Source organism: Macaca mulatta, chromosome 1 (assembly GCF_049350105.2).
Source record: "Macaca mulatta isolate MMU2019108-1 chromosome 1, T2T-MMU8v2.0, whole genome shotgun sequence".
Classification (NCBI taxonomy): Eukaryota; Metazoa; Chordata; class Mammalia; order Primates; family Cercopithecidae; genus Macaca; species Macaca mulatta.
In genome coordinates, this window is record NC_133406.1 from 5,487,212 (window position 1) to 5,513,901 (window position 26,690).

A 26,690-nucleotide genomic window follows, 5' to 3' on the forward strand; every position below is an offset into this window, starting at 1 on the left:
TCATCCCTGGGGTGCAAGACCAGTGCAGCATACACAAATCAATAAATGTAATCCATGACATAAACAGAACCAATGACAAAAACCACATGATTATCTCAATAGATGCGGAAAAGGCTTTCAACAAATTTCAACTCCCCTTCATGCTAAAAACTCTCAATAAACTAAGTATCGATGGAATGTATCTCAAAATAATAAGAGCTATTTATGACAGACTCACAGCAAATATCATACTGAATGGGCAAAAACTGGAAGCATTCCCTTTGAAAACCGGCACAAGACAAGGATGCCCTCTCTCACCACTCCTGTTCAACATGGTATTGAAAGTTCTGGTCAGGGCAATCAGGCAAGAGAAAGAAATAAAGGGTATTCAATTAGGAAGAGAGAAAGTCAAATTTTCTCGTTTGCAGATTACGTGATTGTATGTTTAGAAAATCCCATTGTCTCAGCCCCAAATCTCATTAAGCTGATAAGCAATTTCAGCAATGTCTAAGGATACAAAATCAATGTGCAAAAATCACAAGCATTCTATCCACCAATAATAAACAGAGAGCCAAATCATGAGTGAACTCCCATTCACAATTGCTACAAAGAGAATAAAATACCTAGGAATCCAAATTACAAGGTATGTGAAGGACCTCTTCAAGGAGAACTACAAACCACTGCTCAAGGAAATAAGAGAGGACACAAACAAATGGAAAAACATTTCATGGTCATAGATAAGAAGAATCAGTATCATGAAAATGGTCATACTGCCCAAATTAATTTATAGGTTCAGTGCTATCAACATCAAGCTAATATTGACTTTTTTCACAGAATTGGAAAAAATACTTTAAACTTCATATGGAACCAAAAAATCCGCATAGCCAAGACAATCCTAAGCAAAAAGAACAAAGCTGGAGGCATCACGCTACCTCACTTCTACCTATACTACAAGGCTACAGTAACAAAAACAGCATGCTACTGGTACCAAAACAGAGATATAGACCAATGGAACAGAACAGAGTCCTCAGAAATAACACCACACATCTACAGCCATCTGATCTTTGACAAACCTGACAAAAAGCAATGGGGAAAGGATTCCCTATTTAATAATTGGTATTGGGAAAACTGGCTAGGCATATACAGAAAACTGAAACTGGACCCCTTACTGACACCTTATACAAAAGTCAACCCAAGATGGATTAAAGACTTAAACGTAAGACCTAAAACCATAAAAATAGTATGAAAAAACCCAGGGAATACCATTCAGGACATAGGCATGGGCAAAGACTTCATGTCTAAAACACCAAAAGCGATGGCAACAAAAGCCAAAATTGACAAATGGGATCTAATTAAACTAAAGAGCTGCTGCACAGCGAAATAAACTGTCATCAGAGTGAACAGGCAACCTACAGAATGGGAGAAAATTTTGCCATCTTTCTATCTGACAAAGGGCTAATATCCACAACCTACAAAGAACTTAAATTTGTAAGAAAAAAAAAACCATCACAAAGTGGGCAAAGGATATGAACAGACACTTCTCAAAAGACGTTTATGCAGCCAACAAACATGAAAAAAATGCTCATCATCGCTGGTCATTAGAGAAATGCAAATCAAAACACAATCAGATGCCATCTCACACCAGTTAGAAATGGCAATCATTAAAAAGTCAGGAAACAACAGATGCTGGCGAGGATGTGGAGAAATAGGAAAGCTTTTACACTGTTGGTGGAAGTGTAAATTAGTTCAACCATTGTGGAAGACAGTGTGGCAATTCCTCAAGGATCTAGAACTGGAAATACCATTTGTCCCAGCAGTCCCATTACTGGGCGTATACCCAAAGGATTAGAAATCATTCTACTATAAAGACACATGCACAAGTATGTTTATTGTGGCACTATTCACAGTAGCAAAGATTTGGAGCCAAACCAAATGTCCATCAGTGATAGACTGGATAAAGAAAGTGTGGCACATAAACACCATGAAATACTATGCAGCCATAAGAAGGATGAGTTCATGTTCTTTGCAGGGACATGGATGAAGCTGGAAACCATCATTCTCAGCAAACTATCACAAGAACAGAAAACTAAACATCACATGTTCTCACTCATAAGTGGGAGTTGAACAATGAACACATGGACATAGGGAGGGGAACATCACACACTGGGGCCTGTCGGGATATGGGGGGCTAGGGGAGGGATAGCAGTAGCAGAAATACCTAATATAGGTGATGGTTTGATGGGTTCAGCAAACTACCATGGCACGTGTATACATATGTAAGAAAACTGCACATTCTGCATGTGTACCCCAGAACTTAAAGTGTGTGTGTGTGTGTGTGTGTGTGTGTGTGTGTGTGTGTATAAACATATTCTTGGTCATAAATGATTCTGAGTACGTTTTGGAAGATGAAAGTTATACAGTGTACTATAATCACAGTAGAATTAATTAGAAATCAGCATTAAGACAATAGATGCCAATTACTGGAAATTAACATAATTTTTATAATCATTGGGTCAAAAACCTCACAAGAGCCATTAGAAAGTAATTTTCAAGGACAGTAATGAAAATAATACATATCAAAATTTGTGGGGTGTAGCTAAATGAGTGCTTAGAAGGAAATTTATAGCCTTAAATACCTGTATTTGAAAAGAAGAAAGTTCTTACATTGTTAAGCTTCTGTCTTAAGAAACCAGAAAAATAAACCCAAAGAAAACGGAAACAATAGCATTCAGAAATTAGTGAAATAGGAAACAGAGAAATAGTAGACAATAATTAATAAAACCAAAACTACTTCTTTGAAAAAAAATAGAATTGAAAAACGTTTTGGGGTATTGTTAAAGGAAAAAGAAAAAGAAGGAAGACACAAATTACTGACACTGACCCAAGAAAACATTAGAAAACCCAGTATCAATGAATGGAAGTGAATTAGTAATTAAGAACCTTTCCTCAAAGGTTCAAACCCAGACAGCCTTGTCGGTGAGTTCTGTCAAACATTTAAGGAAGTAATTTGACCAATCCTCTACAAGCTGTTTCAGAAAATAATGAGAAGGGAATACTTCTCAACTTATTTTATAAGGCCACTGTCACCCTCATTTCAGAAATCAGACAGAACTATTTTAAGAAAAGACAACTATAGCCCAGTACACTTGTGAACATATGCAAAATTTCTTAACAAAGTATCAACAAATTAAACAATAGGTAAAAAGGATAGAAGCTTAAGTTATGTGATCAAATGGAGCTTATCCCAAGAATTCAAAGTTGTGTTAACATCTGAAAACTATTAAGCTAATTTCACCGTATTAATATGATAAAGGTAAAAATCTGCGTGATCATTTTATAGAGATATTGCATTTGAGAGTTTTATTTTCTTTTTCTTTTTCTTTTTTTTGAGACAGAGTCTTGCTCTGTCACCCTCGCTGGAGTGCCATGGTGTGATTTCAGCTCACTGCAACCTCCATTTCCCAGGTTCAAGCGATTCTCATGTCTTGGGCTCCCGAGTAGTTGGAATTACAGGCTCCTGCCAGCACGCCCAGCTAATTTTTGTATTTTTGGTAGAGACTGGGTTTCTCCATGTGGGCCAGGCTGATCTTGAACTCCTGACCTCAGGTAATCCACCCGCCTTAGCCTCCCAAAGTGCTGGGATCACAGGCATGAGCCACCACACTTGACCTGCTTTTGACAAAAATTCAACAAACTTTCATTAAGAGTATGCAGATGGCTAGAAATAGAACAGAACTTACTCAGTTGATTAAATAAATGTATGTATAAAAGAACTACAACTTACATCATATTCAAGGGGGGTGAAAACTCAATGTTAAATACTAACTTGTGAAACAAAGCATGTATGCTGCTCTCTTTACCTTAATTTAACTTTGTACTGCAGGTCTGATCTAGGGAAATAAAGCAAGAAAAAGATGTAAAAAGCGTACGGATTGGAAACAAGTGAAGCTGCTCTTGTTTGCATACCACATGATTGCATGTGTAGAAAATGCAGAAAAATAAGAGCTACTAGAACTAATAAATGAATTTAGTAAAGTTGCAGTATACAAAGTCAGTATACAAAAATCAATTGTATTTTTAAATACTAACAAGAACAATTAGAAAGTGAAATAAAACCCTCAACAATAGCATAAAAGAACAGTCTTGTGTCAATGACAGTGATATGTTTTGAGAAACATGTCATTAGGCAACATTGTGTAAACATATTACTTGGACAAACCTAGATGGTGTAGCCCACCCCATACCTAGGCTATGTGGTGTAGCCTGTTACACGTTACTGTACTGAATACTATAGGCAATTGTAATGCAATTGTAAGTATTCATGTATCTAAACATATAAGCATAGGAAAGGTACAGTAAAATACAGTGTAATAATCTTAGGGGACCACCATTGTGTATGCAGTCCATCATTGACTGAAACATTGTTATGTGGTGCATGATTGTATGTAGGAATAAATTCAGTTAAAGATGTGAAAGATCTTTACACAGAAAATTACAAACATTGCATTGGGAAATTAAAGACCTATATAAATGTAGAGCTATACCATGTTCATGGATTAGAAGATTTAAATGATTAAGATATTAGTTTTCCCAAAATTTATCTATAGATTTAATGCAATTCTAGTCAAAATCCAAATAGACTTTAAGAAGTAGACAAGCTGATTTTAAAATTTATTTGGAAAAATAATGATCCTTGGTCTGATAGCCAAATGTCTAAAAATAATTGACATAAGTGCTCCTGAGACTGATTGTTCAAACTACAAGCTGAATCCTTTTTTTTTTTCCTTAGAAATTTACTATAATCTGGAAACAATTAAAGGTTTTGGCTTTGAAACCTTTCCTTGGAATGTCTGTTGGACCTGATAAAAATCTTGAGGATGTCAATGATGGACTTAAAATAGCTAAGCAAAAAACTGCAGCAAACTTTTAGGGGGTCAACTCAATAGTTAGGATTGGCCAGTTGCGGTGGCTCACGCCTGTAATCCCAGCACTTTGGGAGGCCGAGGTGGAAGGATCACTTGAGGTCAGGAGTTCGAGACCAGCCTGGCCAACGTGGTGAAACCCCGTCTCTACTAAAAATACAAAAATTAGCCGGGCACTGTGGCACACACCTGTAATCCTGGCTACTCAGAAGGCTGAGACAGGAGAATTGCTTAGACCCAGGAGGTGGAGGTTGCAGTGAGCTGAGATCATGCCATTGAACTCCAGCCTGGGCAGCGGAGTGAGACTGTTTCCAAAAAAAAAAAGTAGGATAGATATAAACAGACAAATAAAATGTAACTGTTCATGTAAATGATTTTAACTCGAGTTTTCAACAGTTTTTTTCTTCTCTTTTTTTCTTTAACATACTTCCACAAAATGCTACTACAGACTTTAGGCCTGTAGTGAAACGCTCTTAGGACTATTTTCATTTTGGGGTGATGGCGGGAGTGTGTGCTTATGTGTGTTGTGTGTGTTTGATCTCCAAATAGATTTCATTTGTATTTATTTCATATTTTATAAAAGGAAAATATTTAAATCATTTGCCATCATCTATTAATGGGACATTTTACTCATTTTTGTAGGGAAGAATGGACAGAAGCTATCCAGGCTGTAGCGGACAGACTGCAGAGGCAAGAAGAGGAGAGAATGAATTGTAGTCCAACTTCACAAATTGATAATATAGGAGAGGAAGAGATGGATGCTTCTACAACCCATCATAAAAGAAAGGTAGAAAATAATAACTTATTCCCAGCACAGCATTCATTTGTCTGGAAGAAACATACTAAAAACTACCATTTGCAGAAAGATGTCAGCCAATTTTCTTATGATACATAAATGTATTGGTGGGTTTCATTCACACGAATCTGAAATACTTGTTGTTGTTTAAAACCAAGTAGGTGAACATCGTTTCAGGGAGAACATCGTTTCAGTGATTCAGCACTTTAGCGCTGAATGCTGATAGGGCACATGTGTGACTGATGTGCCATCATACTGCTTTATAATTTGCTTTGTTCCTTATTATTTTTAATACAGTTTTAGAAACTTTGTAATAAAATGTTTTCCCTGATGATTTGTTCCTTTCCACTTTGCATTTCATATTCGCCTGAAAAGCATGAGCAATAATGGCTCAGGTGTACTTCCTGATTGGTGCCCTCAGTCATAGTAAAGTCAGCAGGAAAGTGAACAGTCTTGGAAATAATAACTCTTATTTAATGGCTGCTTCTGAGCCAGTAGGGAAATAGACTTTTCCTTCTCTCAGTGCTCCAGCATAATAAGTACCAATTTATATTTTTATGAGAAATATAAATTTTGTTTTTCATTGCTATAGAAAATTGAAAAGCAATTTCCTTATTATAAAAATGATATTTTCATGATTAATCTAAAGATAGAGGTGTTGAGATAAGCTTGCCGTTTATAACTTTAGAATATATTTGGTTTAATAGATTGTTAATTAATCTTCAGGTAAGAAAATACAAATTTTCAAGGTATTATCCATGAAATTTGGTATTAGCACAGTGATTAAGAACCCTTTGGAGATAGACTGCCTGAGTTCATATCCTCCCTTTTCCACGTTAAACTTGTGGACTTGGTGAAGTTATACAGTCACAACATAAAGTTAATTATCCTTTCCTTATGTGAATAAGAATAACATTCTATACTTCATCTGGGCCAAATGTCTGAGATCCCTTTCTGTCTTCATTGCAGATTTCTTCTCTATTTGTTTGTTGAACTGAATTTTCACTCTTTTCTTTTATGTCAGTTTAACCTGCCTTGTTCCTCTGTCATTGCAAAAAGAAAAACAAAGTCTAGCTACACTCACCTACCTACTCAGAGTTAAGAAAGCTTCTTTTGTACATATGTAAATTATTTCATTTAAAATGAAATGAAATCAAGAATAGTATAAATCAGATATGGTTAAGTAATTGAACCTCAAATTCAAAATACTTCTACGAGTTTTTATTTTTGGAGACTCAGTTGGAGTAAAAAATTCTAAGAGAATCTGTTTTAGAGTGATTTTTATGGTTAATCTTTATGTGGACAAGGAATAGTAGCTAACTTTAATAGCTAATATTTATTGAGCACATATTACATAAATACTTTAAACATTTTTTTTTCATTTTGAACTTCAACTATAAGTTGAGTACCATTATGATTCTTCCCATTTTATAGTTAAGGGAAATAAAGGATGGAAGGATTAGGAAATTTTCCCCATAATTACACACAGGGTGGGAACCAGTACTTAAACCCAGGCAGTAAGATCTAAAGTCCTCAGTTTCTAGCACTATGTTGTAATACTAAAGTTCTACTGATTTTTCCAAGAGTTTACAAGCTTTATTATAAATTGAAATTAACTAATATCCAAATGTCATATAAGGACAGTTTTTCATAATATTTTGAGAAACAGTATAATCATAAGAGAATATCTGCATAATTTTGTTTCTAATATAACTTCATTATAAGCATAACAATTATAGAGATTAGAGAGGCTCAAGATACATGAACCAAGAAAAAGAAAGAAGCTGTATGTTGACGTGTTACAGTATACAATTAAAAGATCTTAAATGTTTGAAGTTCTGTTATCTTTTTTGAAATAATTTAAAATAGTTCTAAATTACTGCAGAAGTTAGTGCAGAAATAGAACATTTGTACCACTACTAACTCCATAATGGTCCTAATGACTTAGCCTCAAGTGGTAAAATATTACTGTCATTTTCATAACATAAATGATTCTAGAACTATACCCTTATGTATATCAATCATCATGCAAAGAATTGCAGAAGTTTGGATTATTTTTAATACTTTAACCACACATTCTGAAATAAGAATATTGTTCTAATAATTTATAGGATATATTTCCTTCTTTAATTTTTGTCAAATGGCATAGGATTTAAAAAATAGGTACTGATTATGGTAACTATGGTGAGAGTCGTCAGACTGCTATTTCTTGCATGAAATAGGGTTCATTACCTCCCTTAGTGGTAGTTTGTCGCCACAGTGTCTGCTCTGCCAGTTAAAAACTCACTTGGAAAGGAAGGATGTTGGGTAGTAGATAGAGAGGCAAGGGCCTCACAGACAGATTTAAGTGCTCTTCTGTGTTTGAATTAAAAGAAAATGTGGTTCTATGTTTTAATTAAAAGATAGTGTTTCAAAGGAATTTGATTAGAGAACCCAGAAGTCTCCTAATCTTGGTCAGCCAAGCTACCATTCTCGTATGCCTTGTCAAGTACGTGAAGGGGCACAGCATCAAAGGATAAAAAGCCAAGTGAGAGTCAAAGTTCTGCTTAATTTTTAACTGACTAGCATAGGCCTCTCTGGGATCAACTGGCTGTAATCTCATGATTTACATTTAAAGTATAAGCAGTGCCTTCTGCTTTCCCATTAAGTTTGACTCCAGTTCTTGGGATTGTATCACCTAATTCCTGGCTGCAGTAACTCATACCAGTGGCTAGTATCCAGAGAAAAAGAGAAGGAAAAAAAGACAATGGCCAGACCTGCTGAAATCTCATGATTTCACACTGCATGAATCTGCTTATTTAAAAGGGAGAAGTGATATAACCAATGTAGAAGTTAACTAATAACATTAGCCCCACCTCTTCTCATGAGAAAGAGCACCAGAAGAAGTGGGCAGAGATGGAGGCAGAGGAGTGAACTTCATCAGAGCTGTTCTCTTTTTACCTACTTGGTTTTGCTGTTACTTTGTAAATGTATCTGGAATTTATCTTTTTTGACCAAATATGCTAATACTGTGGTATTCTTAAAAGTTCTTTATGTTCCTCATTGATTATATGTTTATTTTTAATCTAATCTGTGGTCTAGACAATGTCTTATATTCTGGCGTGCCTGATTTGAACACATTTATTAAGCACTTGTTATGTATACCCCTATATCTCTTTTTTTTTTTTTTTTTTTTTGAGACGGAGTCTCGCGCTGTCACCCAGGCTGGAGTGCAGTGGCCGGATCTCAGCTCACTGCAAGCTCCGCCTCCCGGGTTCACGCCATTCTCCTGCCTCAGCCTCCCGAGTAGCTGGGACTACAGGCGCCCGCCACCTCGCCCGGCTAGTTTTTTGTATTTTTTAGTAGAGACGGGGTTTCACCGTGTTAACCAGGATGGTCTCGATCTCCCGACCTCGTGATCCGCCCGTCTCGGCCTCCCAAAGTGCTGGGATTACAGGCTTGAGCCACCGCGCCCGGCCACCCCTATATCTCTTAACCTAAAACAGCCATGTAAACATGTAAAGGGAAGAGTATAACTGTAAAATATTTCCCCAATAAATTCTTAAGATCAGGCTTTGGAGGAGGATTTTTTTTTTTCTGGAGAGTATTCATACTCCTGTTTTTTTCATTAAAGACTTACTGTATCTTTTTCCATAACATTCAGAAGAACAAAACATTTTGTAATAGCTTACATTTCATTTGTAAAGACTACACAATTATTGTGTGTACCATTCTGAACATGAGCATTTGATAGCAAAGATACCTTACCTTTTTAATTTCCTCAAGTTTTCTCAAAATAGATGTGAAATCTGTTTCTGATTTTATCACATACAGTGCTTTTTAACTAATCATAATTTCTATGTAAGTTCCCTTAATTCCCTTTTTCTAAAAAAAGATTGAGAGTCAAACTGACAAGCTGTGAAGTTCAAAGTGAAGGCTGTCATACTTTTTTCTTTTTTAACCTCATTGCCCTAAGAATTGCAATTTTACTACTATTTATTTATTTTTATTTGAGACAAGGTCTCACTCCTATCACGTAGGCTAGAGTGCAGAGGCACAGTCATGACTTACTGCAGCCTTGACCTCACAGGCTCAGGTGATCCTCCCAACTCAGCCTCCCAAGTAGCTGGAACTACAGGCACCTGACACCGCACTTGGCTAATTTTTGTATTTTTTTGTAGAGACAGGGTTTTGCCATGTTGCCCAGGCTGGTCTCAAACTCATGCCCTCAAGTGATTCCCCTGCCGTGGCCTTTCAAATTGAGCCACCACACCCAGTCAAGAATTGCAGTTCTTACAAAATATAGTAAAATTTTATAATTAAATATTGCCTTTCATCTGAAAATGTCATAAAGGATTTTACAAATTGTTTTCTAATTTTTACCTCCCCAATAATTCAGTTTCATTTTCTATGCTCTTTAGTAATAGGGCACAGCAAGTATTATTTTCTAGTGCTTTTAAATAAAAAATGAGGAACATACTGTCCAAGTGAAACTTTGAGCAATAAATTGACACTCTGGCCTGGTTATGAAGATAATGTTTCTGAGTTACTTGCCATATGTATTAGTCAGGGTTCTCTAGAGGGACAGAACTAATAGTGTATATATGTGTGTGTGTGTGTGTGTGTGTGTGTGTGTGTGTGTGTATGTGTGTGTGTGTGTGTGTATATATATATATATGGAGTTTATTAAGGAGTATTAAACTCACACAGTCACAAGGTCCCACAGTAGGCCATCTGCAAGCTGAGGAGCAAGGAAGCCAGTTTGAGTCCCAGTGCTGAAGAACTTGGAGTCGAGAGCAGGAAGCATCCAGCACGGCAGAAAGATGTAGGCTGGGAGGCTAAGCCAGTCTAGTGTTTTCACATTTTTATGCCTGTTTTATATTCTAGCCACACTGGCAGCTGATTAGATGGTGCCCACCCGGGTTAAGGTGGGTCTGCCTTTCCCAGCCCACTGACTGAAATGTTAATCTCCTTTGGCAGCACCCTCACAGATACACCCAGGATCACTATTTTGCATCTTTCAATACAATCAAATTGACACTCGGTATTAACCCTCACACTGTGGAACAAACTACCTCAAAATTTAATGTCTTAAAACAATAGCCATGTAAATATCTCATGATTTTGTAGTTTGGGCCATTCTGTTGTTCTTGCATGCATGGCTCTCAGGCAGCTGCCTACAGCTGATACATGGGTGGGCTGGAAAATCCAACAATCCTTACGTGTCTGGGGCCTTGGTGCTGACTGTTGGTTGTGGTGTGTTGGTTCTCCTCCACTTGGCCTCTCTCTTGGAGTGGTAATTTTTCTTCCAAGGTCTCTCCATATGGCCTCTCTCTCCAGGATAACGTGGACTAACTAACAGCATTAGAGCTGACTTCCTAGAGCTTTCCGAGAGAGAACGCATAAACTGCCAGGCTTAACGGCTTTGTCTGTTACTGGCATAGTATCAGTTTGATCATATTATGTGTTCAAAGCAAGATACAGAGATAGCCCAGGGAGAGAGAAAGTTGACTCCACCCCTTTATGGAAGAATAGAATGTGCATACAGGGAGAAATTGGAATTTGTGGCAGCCATCTTTGCAGACTACCTAGCATAAATAGCTTGTTATGTAGTATTCCTTGATTTTTTCCATTCTATTAATGCAATTAAATCTATCTAATATTACCTATTATTTGTTCAAATGACACTAGCTGATTTACTATATTTGATATTTAGAGCTACATGTTTGATTTTTAGTTGAATTAATATATCTTGTTATTTTCCCTGCTGTCTCTTTGCTACTTTATGTTTTCCTTTGAACTAGAGATATTATTGAATGTAAGACACTGTAATTTGACATTTGGGGAAAATTATCAAAATTATGAACAGCAAAAAATGTTGAAAGTAAATGTAGGCATTAATTTCTAAAATTTTAAGAATTTGTATATATGATACATGAGAGATACTGGGATGTGGTTTTCTTGCATTATTTTCCTCTAATTTTGGTATTGTTAAAAAATTGGCTTTCAGCCTGGGAGACCACATGGGTTCTTGGCTTCACACAAGAAGGAATTCAAGAGCAAGCAACAGAATAAAGTGAAAGCAAGTTTATTAAGAAAGTAAAAGAATAAAAGGTGACTACTCCATAGGCAGAGCAGCCCTGAAGGCTACTGGTTGACTGGTTGGCTATTTTTGTGGTTATTTTTTAATTATGTGCTAAACAAGGGGTAGATTTTCTGGTGAAGGGGCAGGGAATTCCCAGAACTGACAGTTTCCCCCCTTTTCAGACCGTACAGGGTAACTTCCCGAGATGCCATGGCATTTGTAAACTGTCATGGCACTGATGGGAGGTTCCTTTGGCAAGATAATATATTATAATTAATGTATAATGAGCACTGGGGACAACCAGAAGGTACTTTCATAGCCATCTTGGTTTTGGTGGGTTTCGACTGGCTTCTTTACCATATCCTGTTTTTCCAGCAGGGTCTTTGTGTCCTGCATCTTACGAAACCAGACCTGCCACGCTCCTATCTCAGTATCAGGATGATGCTTGTCTCAGAATGAATGAGAAATATTCCTCATTTTAATTTTCAGGAAGAGTTTGTATAAAATTGGTGTTATTTATTCTTTAAATGTCTGTAGAATTCACCAGTGAAACCATCTGGGCCTGGAGTTTTCTTTGATGAAAGGTGTTTAACCACAAACGCAGTTTTTCTTAATAAATATGGGGTTATCAAATTATCTGTTTCTTCTTAGGTGAGCTTTCATAGCTTGAGACTTTCTAGCAATTTGTTCATTTCATCAAAGGTGTCAATTTTATTGTCAAAATGCCATTTATATTCTCTTAGTTTCTTTTAATATCTGTAAAATCTGTAGTGATGCTACCTCTGTCATTCCTGATATTGGTAATTTGTGTCTTCTCTCTTTATTTTTCTGACCAACGTGGCCAGAGGCCTATCAATTCTTACTGATGTTTTAGAACTAGCTTTTGGTTTCACTGATTTTTTTCTCTACTGTTTTTCTTTTAAAAATTTAATGGATTTCTGCTCTGATTTTTATCATTTTCTTCTAATTCTTTTGGGTTAACTTGCTTTTTTTTAAGTTAAGGTAGAAGCTGAAGCCATTAATTTGGAACATTTCTCACGTTTACTTTAGATAAATGATAAACAGAAAAAAAAAGTTATAAAAGGCACTAAAATTTTCAATGACTTGTAATTTCAAGATAAAACCCAAATACTTGTTTTTATATTTATAAACCTCTAAACTGAGTTTAAATTTAAGTAAACTGATCATGTACAATCACCTTTTCTTCTGTTCAAAAACCTATTAATATGAAAGTAAAAGAATTTCAAAAGGAGGCAAGTCCACAAAAATGAAAAGCTGGGTTGGGGAGGGGCTTTAGGGCACCAGTGCTTTCAAAAGTTTGTAAGTTTCTGGAAGAATGTTGATAGAGCAGAGCGGGAAAAGAGTACACAGAGGAGACTGTAGAGAACAAGTGCACATGTGATTGGCAAAATCCTCAGAATTACCTGACTTAAGAAGGAGAAGTGAAACTGAAAACAGGCAGATTAATTAAAGATATTCTTCTTAGAGCTCCCTGCCTTGCTGTTCTGAATTGCATCAAGTACTCTCTCAGGAATAACAACTGCTTTCTTTGATTTATTTTAACTGAAGTATACGAAGTTCTCCACATTTCTTATAAATATATCCTATATTTCTCTCTGTCTTGGATTTTATCTTTATTTTGCTAGAGTAAACTCTCAGATAGCTCCTTCCAAAGCATTGCTTTTTTAGGCATATTTGGAAATGTTTGTGTGGAACATTTTTGATTATCACATTTTCTGGGGGTAGCAGCACTACTAAATCCTTGAAAACTTGAGTCCTTAAAAATGAGTGAAAATAATTTTTTTCCTCCTTTGCCCTTTTACATAACTGATAATTTGGCTGAGGAATTCTAGTTTCAAAATCATTTTCTCCAACATCTGAGAACTGCTTAAATTATTTTCAGCATCCATGGTTGCTAATGAGACAGCCAATGCCAGTCTGATTCTTTTTCATTTAAATGTACTTATAAATTGGTAAAATTTGTTTTTGAGTGGATATTGCAAACACATACTTATATGCTAACAAATAAATTGCATCAAATACTTCATATTATATTTTTTTAATTTGTATTTTTCAGACAATGAATGATTTTGACTATTTGAAACTACTAGGTAAAGGCACTTTTGGGAAAGTTATTTTGGTTCGAGAGAAGGCAAGTGGAAAATATTATGCTATGAAGATTCTGAAGAAAGAAGTCATTATTGCAAAGGTAACTGATTATTAAAGTTGATCACTAAATTTTTGTTTGCAGTGTACATGTGTTTGTGGGCTCATGAATTTACATGCTAATGTATGCAAGTTCCATTAAACAACCAAAATATGGTTGTAGACTACTGCTACAGTAATTTTTGTGTATTCATATTTGTAATTTTACAAGTTTTCAGACATTTATAGTATCTGTGTATTACATACTAAAGCTGTTCTCTTAAGGAAATAGAAATGTTTATGTTTGCGTGTTTGGGAGAATGTTTTGTGGTCTATATCATAATTATACTAGGGTTGCTTTTTAATGTTTTCCCCTATTGTCCTGAATTTCTTATTAAGATTGACTAGAGTAGTGTAGATGATTTTTACTAATAAATTCTAAAGCTTATATAACACCGAATGGAAAAACATACTAAATAGATTTGAAAATACTAGAATGGTGAAATTAAATTATTTTAGGAAGACTTACTTCCCACCCCCATACCTTTATTCAGCTTAGACGTTTTTAAATAAATAGCATGTTAATGATGTCAGTTCTCACTCAGAGTTCTGAACAAAATCCCAATTCCCTCAGGAGATATACTTTACAAATTGCTTTATGTCTTACTTAATTCAACAAATGACATAAATTACTGTTATACTTTATGGACTATTTTAACTTCCAGTTATTTGCAACTATAGCTTCCTCATCTGGAGTGTATTGCCCCATACACTTTGTGAAACTTTGTTTCCCCATCTTTGTACATTTGTTTTGACATCAACTCCTTTACAAGTCAGTAGCCCTATTGGAAAGAACATTGACTTTGGAGTCATACACACCTAGGTTCACATCTCACCTAATAGTCTTTAACAACCAGTACTTTTTAAAGCAGTACTTTGGGGAAGTACTGCTGTCTTAGGGGCATTTGGAAATGTTCACGGGGGGCACGTATTCACTTATCACAGTAACTGAGGAGGAGGGATACTTCTGACAGTTACCAGGTAGAAGCCAAATGTGCTAAATACCTTGCAGTGTGTTGGGCAGCCAATCAGAGCCTTAGTTTTTTTTCATTTAAATTGATATAATAAAACCTCTGGACAGGAATATTTTGAGGATTAGGATATGTAAGGTATTTAACATCCTAGCTGGCACTTATTATTAATTAAGTGATATTTTCTGGGAGGTAGTATAATGTCGGGTAGGTTTTGCCGCTTAGTAAGTGATCCAACTTTTCATGCCTTTATTTTCTTATCTATAGAGTGGGGCTAATAGTAGTACCTGCCTCATATGGTTATTTTCAGGGTTAAATGAATAGATAAATGTAATAGTACATGCCATCACTATTAAATAAACTTAACAAATTAAATTACAAATCAAATGAAATTAAAATATGGTATTGTTATAAATTTTTGCTATAATTATTTAATATCTACTGTGTATTATTACTACCTACTGTGTATCAAGCATCAGTAAATATCTGTTCCATTCTGTTTTTTTCTTTTATATACTAGCCACACTTGTATCCCACTATTTAATTTCTATTCATCAGACTGGGGAATATCCTATTAGACACTGTCTTATCTCACTACTTAACTTTTCTGAGTAACCCTACAGAATTGGGTATATTTCACAAATGATAGACTATTCTGATTGATGTAGTACCCTGCTGCTTTCTCCCAACAAATCTGTTTATCATTTCTTGAAAGAAAATATGCTCATTTATAGCAAAATGATTAACACTATGAAGATGTGGGGTGTGACAACACCTGGGATTTGGTTCCTGGTGTGCCTGCCCTTCTCAGAGCAACATATCAGGGAAGAAATGATGTTGATACCTTTTTACTGGTGATGTTAACTTTGATTGCTTGACTACAGTGGTGTCTACTGTGTTTCTTCACTTTAAAGTTGCTATTTTTCCATTCAAAACTAAGTAGTATCTTAGAGGAAATACTCTGAGACTATATAAATAACGTATTTTTTCTTAAACTTTTATGTACTAATTTTAACATCCATATCAGTGGATTTTGCCCATAATAATTTATTACTGTTGTGTTCTAATGGTGATTTTCTATTTTCCTCATTCCTTATACATTCTTAGTCAATTAAGCTAAAGGTTTATCAGTTTTGTTAATCTTTTCAAAGAACCAACTTTTGACTTTGTTGATTTTTCTCTATTTTATCTGTCTTTGCTTTAATCTTTATTTATTTATTTTTTCCTTCTGCTTGCTTTGGGTTTAGTTTATTTTTTTCCTAGTTCCTTAAGTTATAAAGTTAGATTGTTGATTTGTGATCTCTCTTATTTAGTTTAAGCATTTATGGCTTTAAATTTCTCACTTAGCACTGCTTTTGCGGCATCCTATAAATTTTAGTCTGTCATGTTTGTGTTTCATTCGTCTCAAAGTATTTCTAATTTCCTTTGTCATTGATTGTGTCTGTTGTTTAATTTCTACAAATTTGGGAATTTTCTTGTTTTCTTTATATTATTCTAACTTCATGTTGTAGTTGGAGAAGATACTTTGTATTTGTCTTTTAAAGTTTGTTGAGACTTAATTTGTAATCCAACATATGGTCTATCCTGGAGAATGTCCCCTGTGCACTTGAAAATACTGTAGAGTCTGTTGTTAGGTAGAGGATTTTGTGTGTCTTTAATAGAGCATTTTGTGTATATCTCTTAGATTTAATTGCTTCATTGAGTTGTTGAAGTCTTCTGTTGCTTTACTTATTTCTGTCTGGTTGTTGTATTCATTATTGAGAGTGTAGGGTGTTGAAATCTCCAACTATTAATGTACAATGGTCATTGCTTTCTACAGTTCTTTCAGTTTTTGCCTCATATATTTTGATGGTCTTGTTTTTAGGTATGTAAGTGTTTATAATTGTTATATCTTGCTCTATTAACTCTTTTATTAATAATATTTTTTGGTCTTTTCTGGCCTTTTCATTTGAAGTCTGTTTTGTCTGATATTAATATAGCTACCCGTTTTCTCTTTTGGTTACTATGGTATAACCCCCTTTAGCTGCAGTTTTGCTTTTCATAGTTTAAGTTATCCTGAATCAACCACAGCCTAAATATAGATGAGTATAGTAAAATAAGATATTTTGAGAGAGGGACCACATACATCACAATAACTTTTATCACAATATATTGTTATAATTTTTCTGTTTTATTTTGTTGTTAATTTACTTTTAATAGTAGCTGTTAATCTACTTTAATATCCATTTATAAAGGATGTGCCTAATTTACAAATTAAACTTTATCATACGTAGTATGTATAGGAAAAAAACATGGTATATGCAGTTGGCGCTCCGTATTCTACATCCATGGATTCAACCAATGTGGATTTAAAATGCTCAAAAATAATATGGGAAGATGTGCATAGATTATATGCAAATACTATGCTATTTGATATTAGGGACTTGAGCTTCTGTGGATTTTATTATCTGCAGGGGGATTTTGAAACCAATCTCCCATGGATATCAAGGAATGACTTTATAGAATTTGGTACTATCCATGGTTTTAGGCATCTACTGGGATCTTGAAACATATCCTCCACTGATAAGGGGAACTGCTATATTTTCATGGAAAATTTGTTTTTTTCTCTTTCACTTTTACCCTGTTTGTGGCTTTTGGAGACAGCATGGAGTTGGATCATGCTTTTTGTTTGTTTGTTTAATCGACTTTCCCAGTCTCTTTCTTTTGATTGGAGAGTTTAATCCATTTACATTTAAAGTGAGTCCTGATAAGGACTTACTTCTGTCTTTTTGCTATTTATTTTCTATATGCCTCATTGCTTTTTGTCCTTTTGTGTTTAATTGATTCTACATAAATGCCTTCTTTTGTGTTTAATTGATTTTTGAGTGAAACATTTTAATTCTCTTCTCATTTCCTGTTGTGTATATTCTGTAGCTATTTTCTTTGTATAGATTATATTTAATATCCTGAAGTTACAGTACTCTAGTTTGTATTTATACCACCTGAACTTTACTAACCCTCAAAAACTCTACTTCTTTACAATTCTGTACTCACTCCTTTCAATTGGTGGAAGTTATAGTACTCTAATTTGAATTTATACCACCTGAACTTTACTAACCCTCAAAAACTCTACTTCTTTACAATTCTGTACTCACTCCTTTCAATTGGTGGTGTCTTTAAATTGCATCTTTATGCATTGTGTGTCCAAAAACGAGACAACTAATTTTTTAATGCGTGAGTCTCTTTAATCATGTAGAACTCAAAAAGTGGTATTACAACACAAACTTACAGTAATACTAGCTTTTATAATTTTTATGTATTTAGCTTTACCAGATCTTTAATTCTTCATCTGGCTTTAAGTGACTGTCTAAAGTCACAGGTTTATATTTAAACCTGAAGGGACTCACTATAGCTTTTCTTGTATGACAGGTCCAGTGCTAATGAACTCCCTCAGTTTCTGTTTACCTAGGACTGTCTTAATACCTCCCTCATTTTTGAAAGATAGTTTTGCTGGATTCTTGCTTTACTTTTTTTCCTTCAGCACTTTGAATGTATCAACCAGTCGCCTTCTGGCCTTCAGTGTTTCTGATGAGAAGTCTTCGATAATCTTATTAGGGATCCCTTGTATTTGATGATAAACAAGCAAAACAGACTCTTTACTGATATGGAAAAAGTTCGAGTGGTCTTGATAGGAGATCAAACCAGCTGCAACATTCCCTTAAGCCAAAGCCTAATCCAGAGCAAGGCCTTAATTCTCCCAATTCTGTGAAGGGTGAGAGAGGTGAGGAAGCTGCAGAAGAACAGTTGGAAGCTAGGAAAGGTTGGTGTGTGAGGTTTAAGGAAAGACACCATCTCTATAGCATAAAAGTGCAATGTGAAACCACAAGTGCTGACACAGAAGCTGCAGCAAGTTATCCAGAGATCTAGCTAAATAATTGGTAAAGATGACTACACAAAACCACAGATTTTCCTCGTAGATGAACCTAGGACTTCCTTAGAAAGGAGAAGTTAGTGCCTGGCTTTAAAGCTTCCAAGGGCAGATTGACTCTCTCAGTAGTGGCTATGCAGTTGGTGACTTTAAGTTGAAGCCATTGCTCCTTTACCATTTCAAAAATCCTAGGGCCCTTAAGAATTATGGTAACTCTGCACTGCCTGTTCTCTATCAGTAAAGCAACAAAGCTTGGATGACAAACATATCTGCTTACAGTATGTTTTACTGAATATTTTAGGCCCACTGTGGAGACTTTCTCAGAAAAAAAGATTCCTTTTTAAATATTACTGCTCATTGACAATGCACCAGTTATGCAAAAGCTCTGATGGAGATATACAAGGAGATGAATGTTGTTTTTATGCCTGCTGACCCAGTGTCAGTTCTGCAGCTCATTATCAATGTCCATTCTGCAACCCATTATTTCAACTTTCAAGTCTTATTATTTAAGAAATACATTTTGTAATAGATAGTAATTACTGCCATAGATAGTAATTCCTCTGCTGATAGATCTGGGGAAAGTTAATTGAAATCCTTCTGGGAAAGATTCACCATTCTAGATGTCTTGAAAAACATTCAGGCTTCATGGAAGGAGGTCAGAATATCAACATTAATAGGAGTTTGTAAGAAGTTGATTCCAATCTTCGTGGATGAGTTTGAGGAGTTCAAGACTCCAGTGGAGGAAGTAACTGCCGATGTGGTAGAAATAGCAAGAGAACTAGAATTAGCAGTGGGGCCTGAAGATAGGACTGAATTTTATCAGGTCCATGATAAAACATGAACAAATGAGGATTTGCTTCTTATGGTTGAGCAAATAAACTGGTTTCTTGAGATAGAATCTACTCTTTGAGAAGATGCCACGGGCATTGCTGAAATAACAGCAAAGGATTTAGAATCTTACATAAAGTTAGTTGATAAAGCAGTGGCAGGTTGTGAAAGGATTGACTCCAATTGTGAAGAAAGTTTTGTTGTGGGTAAGCAGCATGGCATGAGAAAGAGAAACTTTTCTTGGAAGAAAAAGCCAATATGGTAAACTTCATTGTTTTCTCATTTTAAGAAATTGCCACACCGGGCATGGTGGCTCATGCCTGTAATCCCAACACTTTGGGAGGCCAAGGTAGGCAGATAACTTGAGGTCAGGAGTTCAAGACTAGCCTGGCCAACATGGTGAAACCCTGTCTCTACTAAAAATACAAAAATTAGCTGGGTGTGATTTCGGGTGCCTGTAATCCCAGCTACTTGGGAGACTGAGGCTTGAGAATTGCTTGAATGCCAAGATCGTGCCACTGGGTGACAGAGCAAGACTTCGTCTCAAAAAAAAAAAAAAAAAAAAGAAAAAAAAGAAATTGCCACAGTCACTCTCACCTTTGGCAACTGCCACCCTGATCACTCAGCAGCCATCAGCATCAAGACAAGACCTTCTGCCAGCAAAAAGATAACGACTTGCTGAGGGCTCAGATGACCCTTCGCCTTTTTTGGCAATCAAGTATTTTTAAATTAAGGTATGTACATTTCTTTAGACATAGTGCTGTTACACACTTAATAGACTACAGTATAGTGTAGTGTAAACATAACTTTTATATGCACTGGGACACCACAAAGTTAGTGTGACTTGTTTTATTGCAATACTCTTATTGTGGTGGTCTGGAACGAAACCTGAAGTATGCCTGTATGGGGGAGAAAAAAAAGGCTATTTGGTTGAGACATGAAACATTGTTTCTTGAGAAGCCCAGGTCTATTGATGCAGTGTAACCTTTCCTTCATTACAGGTCTGACCATGCTATTTGGTTGTCCCATGAATAATATTCATTTACTTATACCATCGCAAACACCAAATTAGTGTTCAGTTTTTAGAATTTATCAAAAGACAAAGCACCGAAGACTCAAGTATGGTTACAGAACAGACGGAAAATGTTAAAAACCCTGTCATTGTAAAAGAAATGGTATAGTTGATGGATGTCAGCTGAAAGCATGTTATAGTTTAAAAAAAACAAAACAAAACAACAAGAATGAATTGGCGGCCAGAGACAGAGGGTGATGGAGCCACCAGGGTTGCAAAGGCAGAAGTTGATGGAGCCACCATGGGCCTAGAGGATAGAAATGCAAATTACTGAGGATTAGTTATAGACCTTGAAATCGAATTTCCCCTGCTGGGTTTAGAACTTGCTTGGAATCAGTGATGTTTTTATTTCTTCCATCTTCTCCCTTTCTGAATTGGAATATCTATCCTAGGCCTTTCTACCATTGTGTTTTGGAAGCAGATAACTTGTTTTCTAGTGTGAGAAGTCCACAGATTTAGAGGAATTTTGTCCCAGGATGGATTATGTACAGAGTCTCACCCATTCCTGATTGGATGATAACACTTGGGACTTGTGAGCTGATGATACTTAAATGAGATTTTGGACTTAGACTTGATACTGTATTGGTTGAGACTTTTGAGACTTTTGGGGATATTGGGATGGGGTGAATGTTAGGATGGAATGAACTATAGTGGGTTGAGTGGTAGCCCCTAAAATAGTATGTTCACATCCTATTCCCTGGAATCTATGAACTCTTGCTGTATTTGGAAAAAGGGTATATGCATATATAGTTATGCAGATAAAATTAAGTTAAGAATCTTAAGTAGATCATCCTCGATTATCTGGGAGGGACCTAAATCTAATGAGAAGCATCCTTGTTGGAGTGATGCAGATAGAGATTTCACCTACACAGAGGAGAAGGTGACATAAAGGTGGCAGAGGTTGGAGTGATGCAGCTTCAAGCCAGGAAATGTCAAGGACTGCCAGCAGCTTCCAGAAACTAAGAGAAAGGCATGGAATGGATTCTTCTTCAGAGCCTCTGGAGGGATCATGTCTCTGCCAGTCTTGATTTTGTACTTCTGGTCTCCAGAACTATGAGAAATTTTTTGTGATTTTTTTGTTTTGTTTTGTTTTGTTTTTTGAAATGGAGTTTCGCTCTTATTGCCCAGGCTGGAGTTCAATGGCACGATCTCGGCTCACTGCAACCTCTGCCTCCTGGATTCAAGGGATTCTGCTGCCTCAGCCTCCTGAGTAGCTGGGATTACAGGCATGTGCCACCGGGCCTGGCTAATTTTGTATTTTTAGTAGAGATGGGGTTTCTCCATGTTGGTCAGCCTGGTCTCAAACTCCTGACCTCAGGTCATCTGCCCACCTCAGCCTCCCAAAGTGCTGGGATTACAGGTGTGAGCCACCGCGCATGGCCAATTTTTTGTTGTTTTAAGCCATCAAGTTTTGGTGGTATTTTGTTATAGAGGCCACAGGAAATGAATACAGTCAGGTACCCAGAAATGTGAACTTTTCCACCTTTGGAAGGGATATCTGAATCAGATTGCCTACAGTAATAGTAGTCTACTAAGTGCCTCTTCCCCAGTGCCTTCATACTCTTTCAGAGTTGAATTGCATGGTTACCGAGCTAGAGGACTCTCTTCACTACTAGGCAGTGCAGCTGCATTCACTGTCAGCTCCACATGGGGTGAAGGCACAGTCCATCCCATTAGGCCCTTAGGAGTTCTGGAATAATGGTTGAAAGTCTAATTAGAGTTTCTTGCTTAGGGATCATTCCTGCTTTGGGCATCCACAATTGTCTTGCCACTCCCAGGACCACTGCATTATGTAGGAGAAAGGAAAGTTGAGGTGATGTAGCTAAGAATTCTGTAGTGATAACATCATGCTCCTCCACCCCTTCTTCCCCATGTCCAGAAAAGTGGAGGAATCTATGGAGCGGGGACCTTCCTTTAGCCATCCTCAGGTTGAGTGTGAGCATACATTTGTGAAGCATACATTTGTTTAGCCAACAAATGTTTCTATTTCCCATTCCTATTCTCTATTAGACTGTTACTCTGAGGATGATATCTGACATGATACGTCTATTTGATACGATAACCTCTTTGCTTGTTTTTGGATAGTATGGGCTATAAAGTATGTTCTTTGGTCTGAAGACATGTAACTTGGTGGGGGCGCAGTACCTTCTGTTCCAGTCATCTTACAGTATTTTGAGCTTTTGTATCTACCATTGGTTATGCAAAGCTCAATCCAGTGTAAATGTCTCTTTCCAAGAATGACCATTTATAGTCTCCTGGGGATAGTGGCAGTAGCTCAGTGTAGTGTACTTGCCAACTATGTATGGGAGTGGGGGGACTTTTTTCTTGGGAATATATGCCATAGTCATCTGCAGTCTCTCTCTCCCTTTCTGGCAGACAGGATGGCTCTTTCTGGAATTTTGTGCATCAGAGGGTACAAGAGGAATACATCACTGGCCAGCCCATCTCTGCATTGCTGCATATCTCCCATATCTACTCATTTTGGGGACCCAGATAGCCACCTCAGACAAGCATGCTGGGACATCCACTTGCTGGTTCCAATCATCTCCTGATCCTGAAAGAAGTTGTTTTGATGACCATCAGCATGTCCTACTTTAATTCACTCCTTAAATTCCCATAATGCTTCTCATAGAGCCATGCCTCATTAGTAATCCATCCATTTATTATTTATTTTATTTATTTATCTATTTTGAGATGGGGTTTCGCTCTTGTTGCCCAGGCTGGAATGCAGTGACGCAAACTCAGCTCACTGCAACCTCCACCTCCCAGGTTCAAGAGATTCTCCTATTAATAATCCATCCATTTATTATTTATTTTATTTATTTATCTATTTTGAGATGGGGTTTCGCTCTTGTTGCCCAGGCTGGAATGCAGTGACACAAACTCAGCTCACTGCGACCTCCGCCTCCCAGGTTCAAGAGATTCTCCTGCCTCAGCCTCCCAAGTAGCTGAGATTACAGGCATTCACCACACCTGGCTAACTTTTTGTGTTTAGTAGAGACGGGGTTTCACCATGTTGGTCAGGCTGGTCTCAAACTCCTGACCTCAGGTGATCCACCTGCCTCAGCCTCCCAAAGTGCTGGGATTACAGGCATGAGCCACCATGCCTGGCACATGCATTTAATAGTCTAGTTTTTCACTGCCTATCAGCCTGACCATATGGCCAGGCAAATGGCCACAGCCCATTCATGGGTGTACATCCACACATCAGGGTTATGTTTGTTTAGTTCTTCCATCATTGCAAGGAAAACAGTGTACAACTGAGCCCTTTGAGCTGATTTGTTCTTCGATCAGTTTCACACCAGTCAGTCATAGTGTGACAGCCTTCCAAACAGGATGTTGGCTGATCACCTTTGAACTGCCATCATCTGTAAAACAAACCACTTTTTGGTGGTCAGTGAGAGCTCTTTGTGAGACACTAACATTTGAAAAGTAGGATGTGGCAATAGGATCTGGTAGCTTCACAGATGGTTCCAAAGTTGGTCTAGAAGAAAAGAGGAGGCCAAGTGTGATGACTCATGGCTATAATCTCAGCACTTTGGGAGGCCAAGGCAGGAGAATCGCTTGAGTCTAGGAGTTCAGACTCAGCCTGGGCAACATAGTGAGACCCTCATCTCTACAAAAAATACAAATTATCCAGGTGTGGTGGCATGCACCTGGTAATACTAGCTACTCAGTTGGCTGAGATGTGAGATTGCTTGAGCCTGGGAGGTCAAGACTGCAGTGAGTTGTGATTGCCCCCACTGTATTCAGAGTGGGTGATACAAAGTGAGACCCTGTCTTTAAAAAAAAAAAAAAAAGGTTTTCTTCTATCAAATATGGTAAGTATCTTCTTGCATTCCTTAGCACATTCCTGTTAAGCCATTTTCATTTTGTTATAGGTACTCGTTAGAGTGTTTCTCTGACATTACCCAAGACATGGGTATTTTAAGTTTTAAGATTATGTTATATCCTTTAGTCATAAAGACAGTTTCAGTTAATGCCCAGTAGCATCGTCTCTCTAATGATGTGTTCTCTTTTATCATCTCTCTAATGATGTGTTCTATACTTTCTTGTCTGGCCCACGATCCCAGTGGTTGCTGCTGGACAGCATTCATGAGCTTTTTGCCATAAGCTCCAGTCTGTTTAAGTATGAGTTGCAGATACTTCTAAAATCATATCTGAGTGTGTATCATAAGGACCCAAAGGCATTAATTGATCCACTGCAACTTAGATAATAGCCTGCTGTTGTTTAGGTCTCCATTCATGTGTGTCCTTTCAGGTAGTTTTACGGATTGAATTTAGCACTAGTCCCCAGATACAGAATTTTTCTTCTGCAAAACTCAAACAAACCAGGTGCAGTGGATGCTTCTTGCTTACTTTCATGGTTATGTAATAACAGCTATTTAATTTTAGTTGCCTGTAGAATGTTATGGGTGGTTCCTGCCCAGGTTATTCGTAAGAATTTCAGTTTGGTAGACCCTGGGGTATTTGCTGGATTTATCCTCTAGCCTGTGGTATTCCTGTGAGCCACCACTATTTTCAGGTCAGCCCTAGCTTGTTCTTAGGTTTCCGGTACTGTCATCATGTCATCACTGTAGTATATTATTGTATTCTGGACCTGTATCAAGTCAAAATCCCTTCAAAACAAATTATAATAGTAAGCTGATGAATGCAGATAAACCTGTAGCAGTGCCGTAAGTGTAAATTGGGATCATTCCCACTTGAAGGCAAAGTGCAGTTGGTTTTTTCCTGAGATTGGGACCAAGAAAAAGTATTGGCACAACAATCAGTCTCTCTCTCTCTCTCTCTTTTTTTTAAATTTAAACAGGGTCTCACTTTGTTACCCAGGCTAGTCTCGAACTCCTGGACTCAAGTGATCCTCCTGCCTTGGCCTCCCAAAGTGCTGGGATTACAGGTGTGAGCCACTATGTCTGGCTGAGTATGTCTCTTTTAGGTTGTTTTATTTTGAGAACTTCTGAAACCATGTCAGAGACTGCTGATGCTGTAGATGACACTACATTATTCAAGTCTTGATTATCTGCTGTGAGTTTTCATGAGCCATTCACCTTTTTCATGCACGACACAGAGAATTTGTTGGTAATAGCACTCCAGTGTTGAACGTGTTGTTAATTAATGTGCTAAATCTCTTTTGGTCAACCATGATACTGTTTCAAATTAACAACCTATGTGAGCTGGGGAAGTTCCATAGATTCTCATTTAGCATGTTCTGACTGAAGGGAAAACTAGCAAGCTTTCTGCAGTATAGTAGCTGAAGCTTTCCCTGGTCAGAATAATATCCTTCCCCAAAACATACTCAGGTAATGTGGATGCAAGTACTTCACATGATTCATTCAAACATACTAATTTTCATCCAAATTTTAATTTAATCCTGTCAACCATTTCATCTTCATATCCTGTCTTTCTAATTATTGCCCCTGCTAGGACTTTACCAATAGGTTTTGGAATCAGAGGCACTGAATTTTGTGTCAGGAACCCCTGGAAGCTTTCCTTTTTACCTTCTATTGTACCTACAGGTGTGCTTATGGCCTTCAGTTCCTACTTGGAGATTACTTTAAAAAAAAAAACCCTGGTTCTGTGTCAGTCCTCATCCTGATTAATTTGGTAGCCCATCACCTCTGATGATTTGAACTGAGGTTCTTCATTGTCATTTTTGCCTCCCAGCTTGGTGCATTGCTTGAAATTAGGGTACATAGAGTGTGTTTGTTTAGGGCCCTTCAGTGTTGGGGGACTAAGAGGAGCTCCCATTGGTAAGCCTAACTTCTGATAATGCAGCATTAAGACCTTTGTGTTAACATCAGTGTCCATTTTATTCATCCCATCTCTTAGTAACCGTTTAAAATTTCATCCTGCTTGGGACTTCCTTGACTGTCTGTTTTGTCTTTACCCATTCACTTGTGATTCAGTCTTATTTTCTTAGCATCTGTAAGACCCATAGTAAGAAGC

General features: G+C 37.0%; 1 protein-coding gene across 3 annotated transcripts in view; it reads left to right on the plus strand.

Moving 5' to 3' along the window:
* Positions 1 to 26,690, plus strand: part of AKT3 (AKT serine/threonine kinase 3) — a 361,571-nt gene that overhangs the window by 204,522 nt on the left and 130,359 nt on the right. For all 3 annotated transcript variants that reach the window (XM_028845179.2, XM_028845182.2, NM_001266640.1), the window contains 2 exon segments: positions 5,544 to 5,688; positions 13,839 to 13,970. In XM_028845179.2, coding sequence (XP_028701012.1) covers positions 5,544 to 5,688; positions 13,839 to 13,970 — 277 coding nt within the window.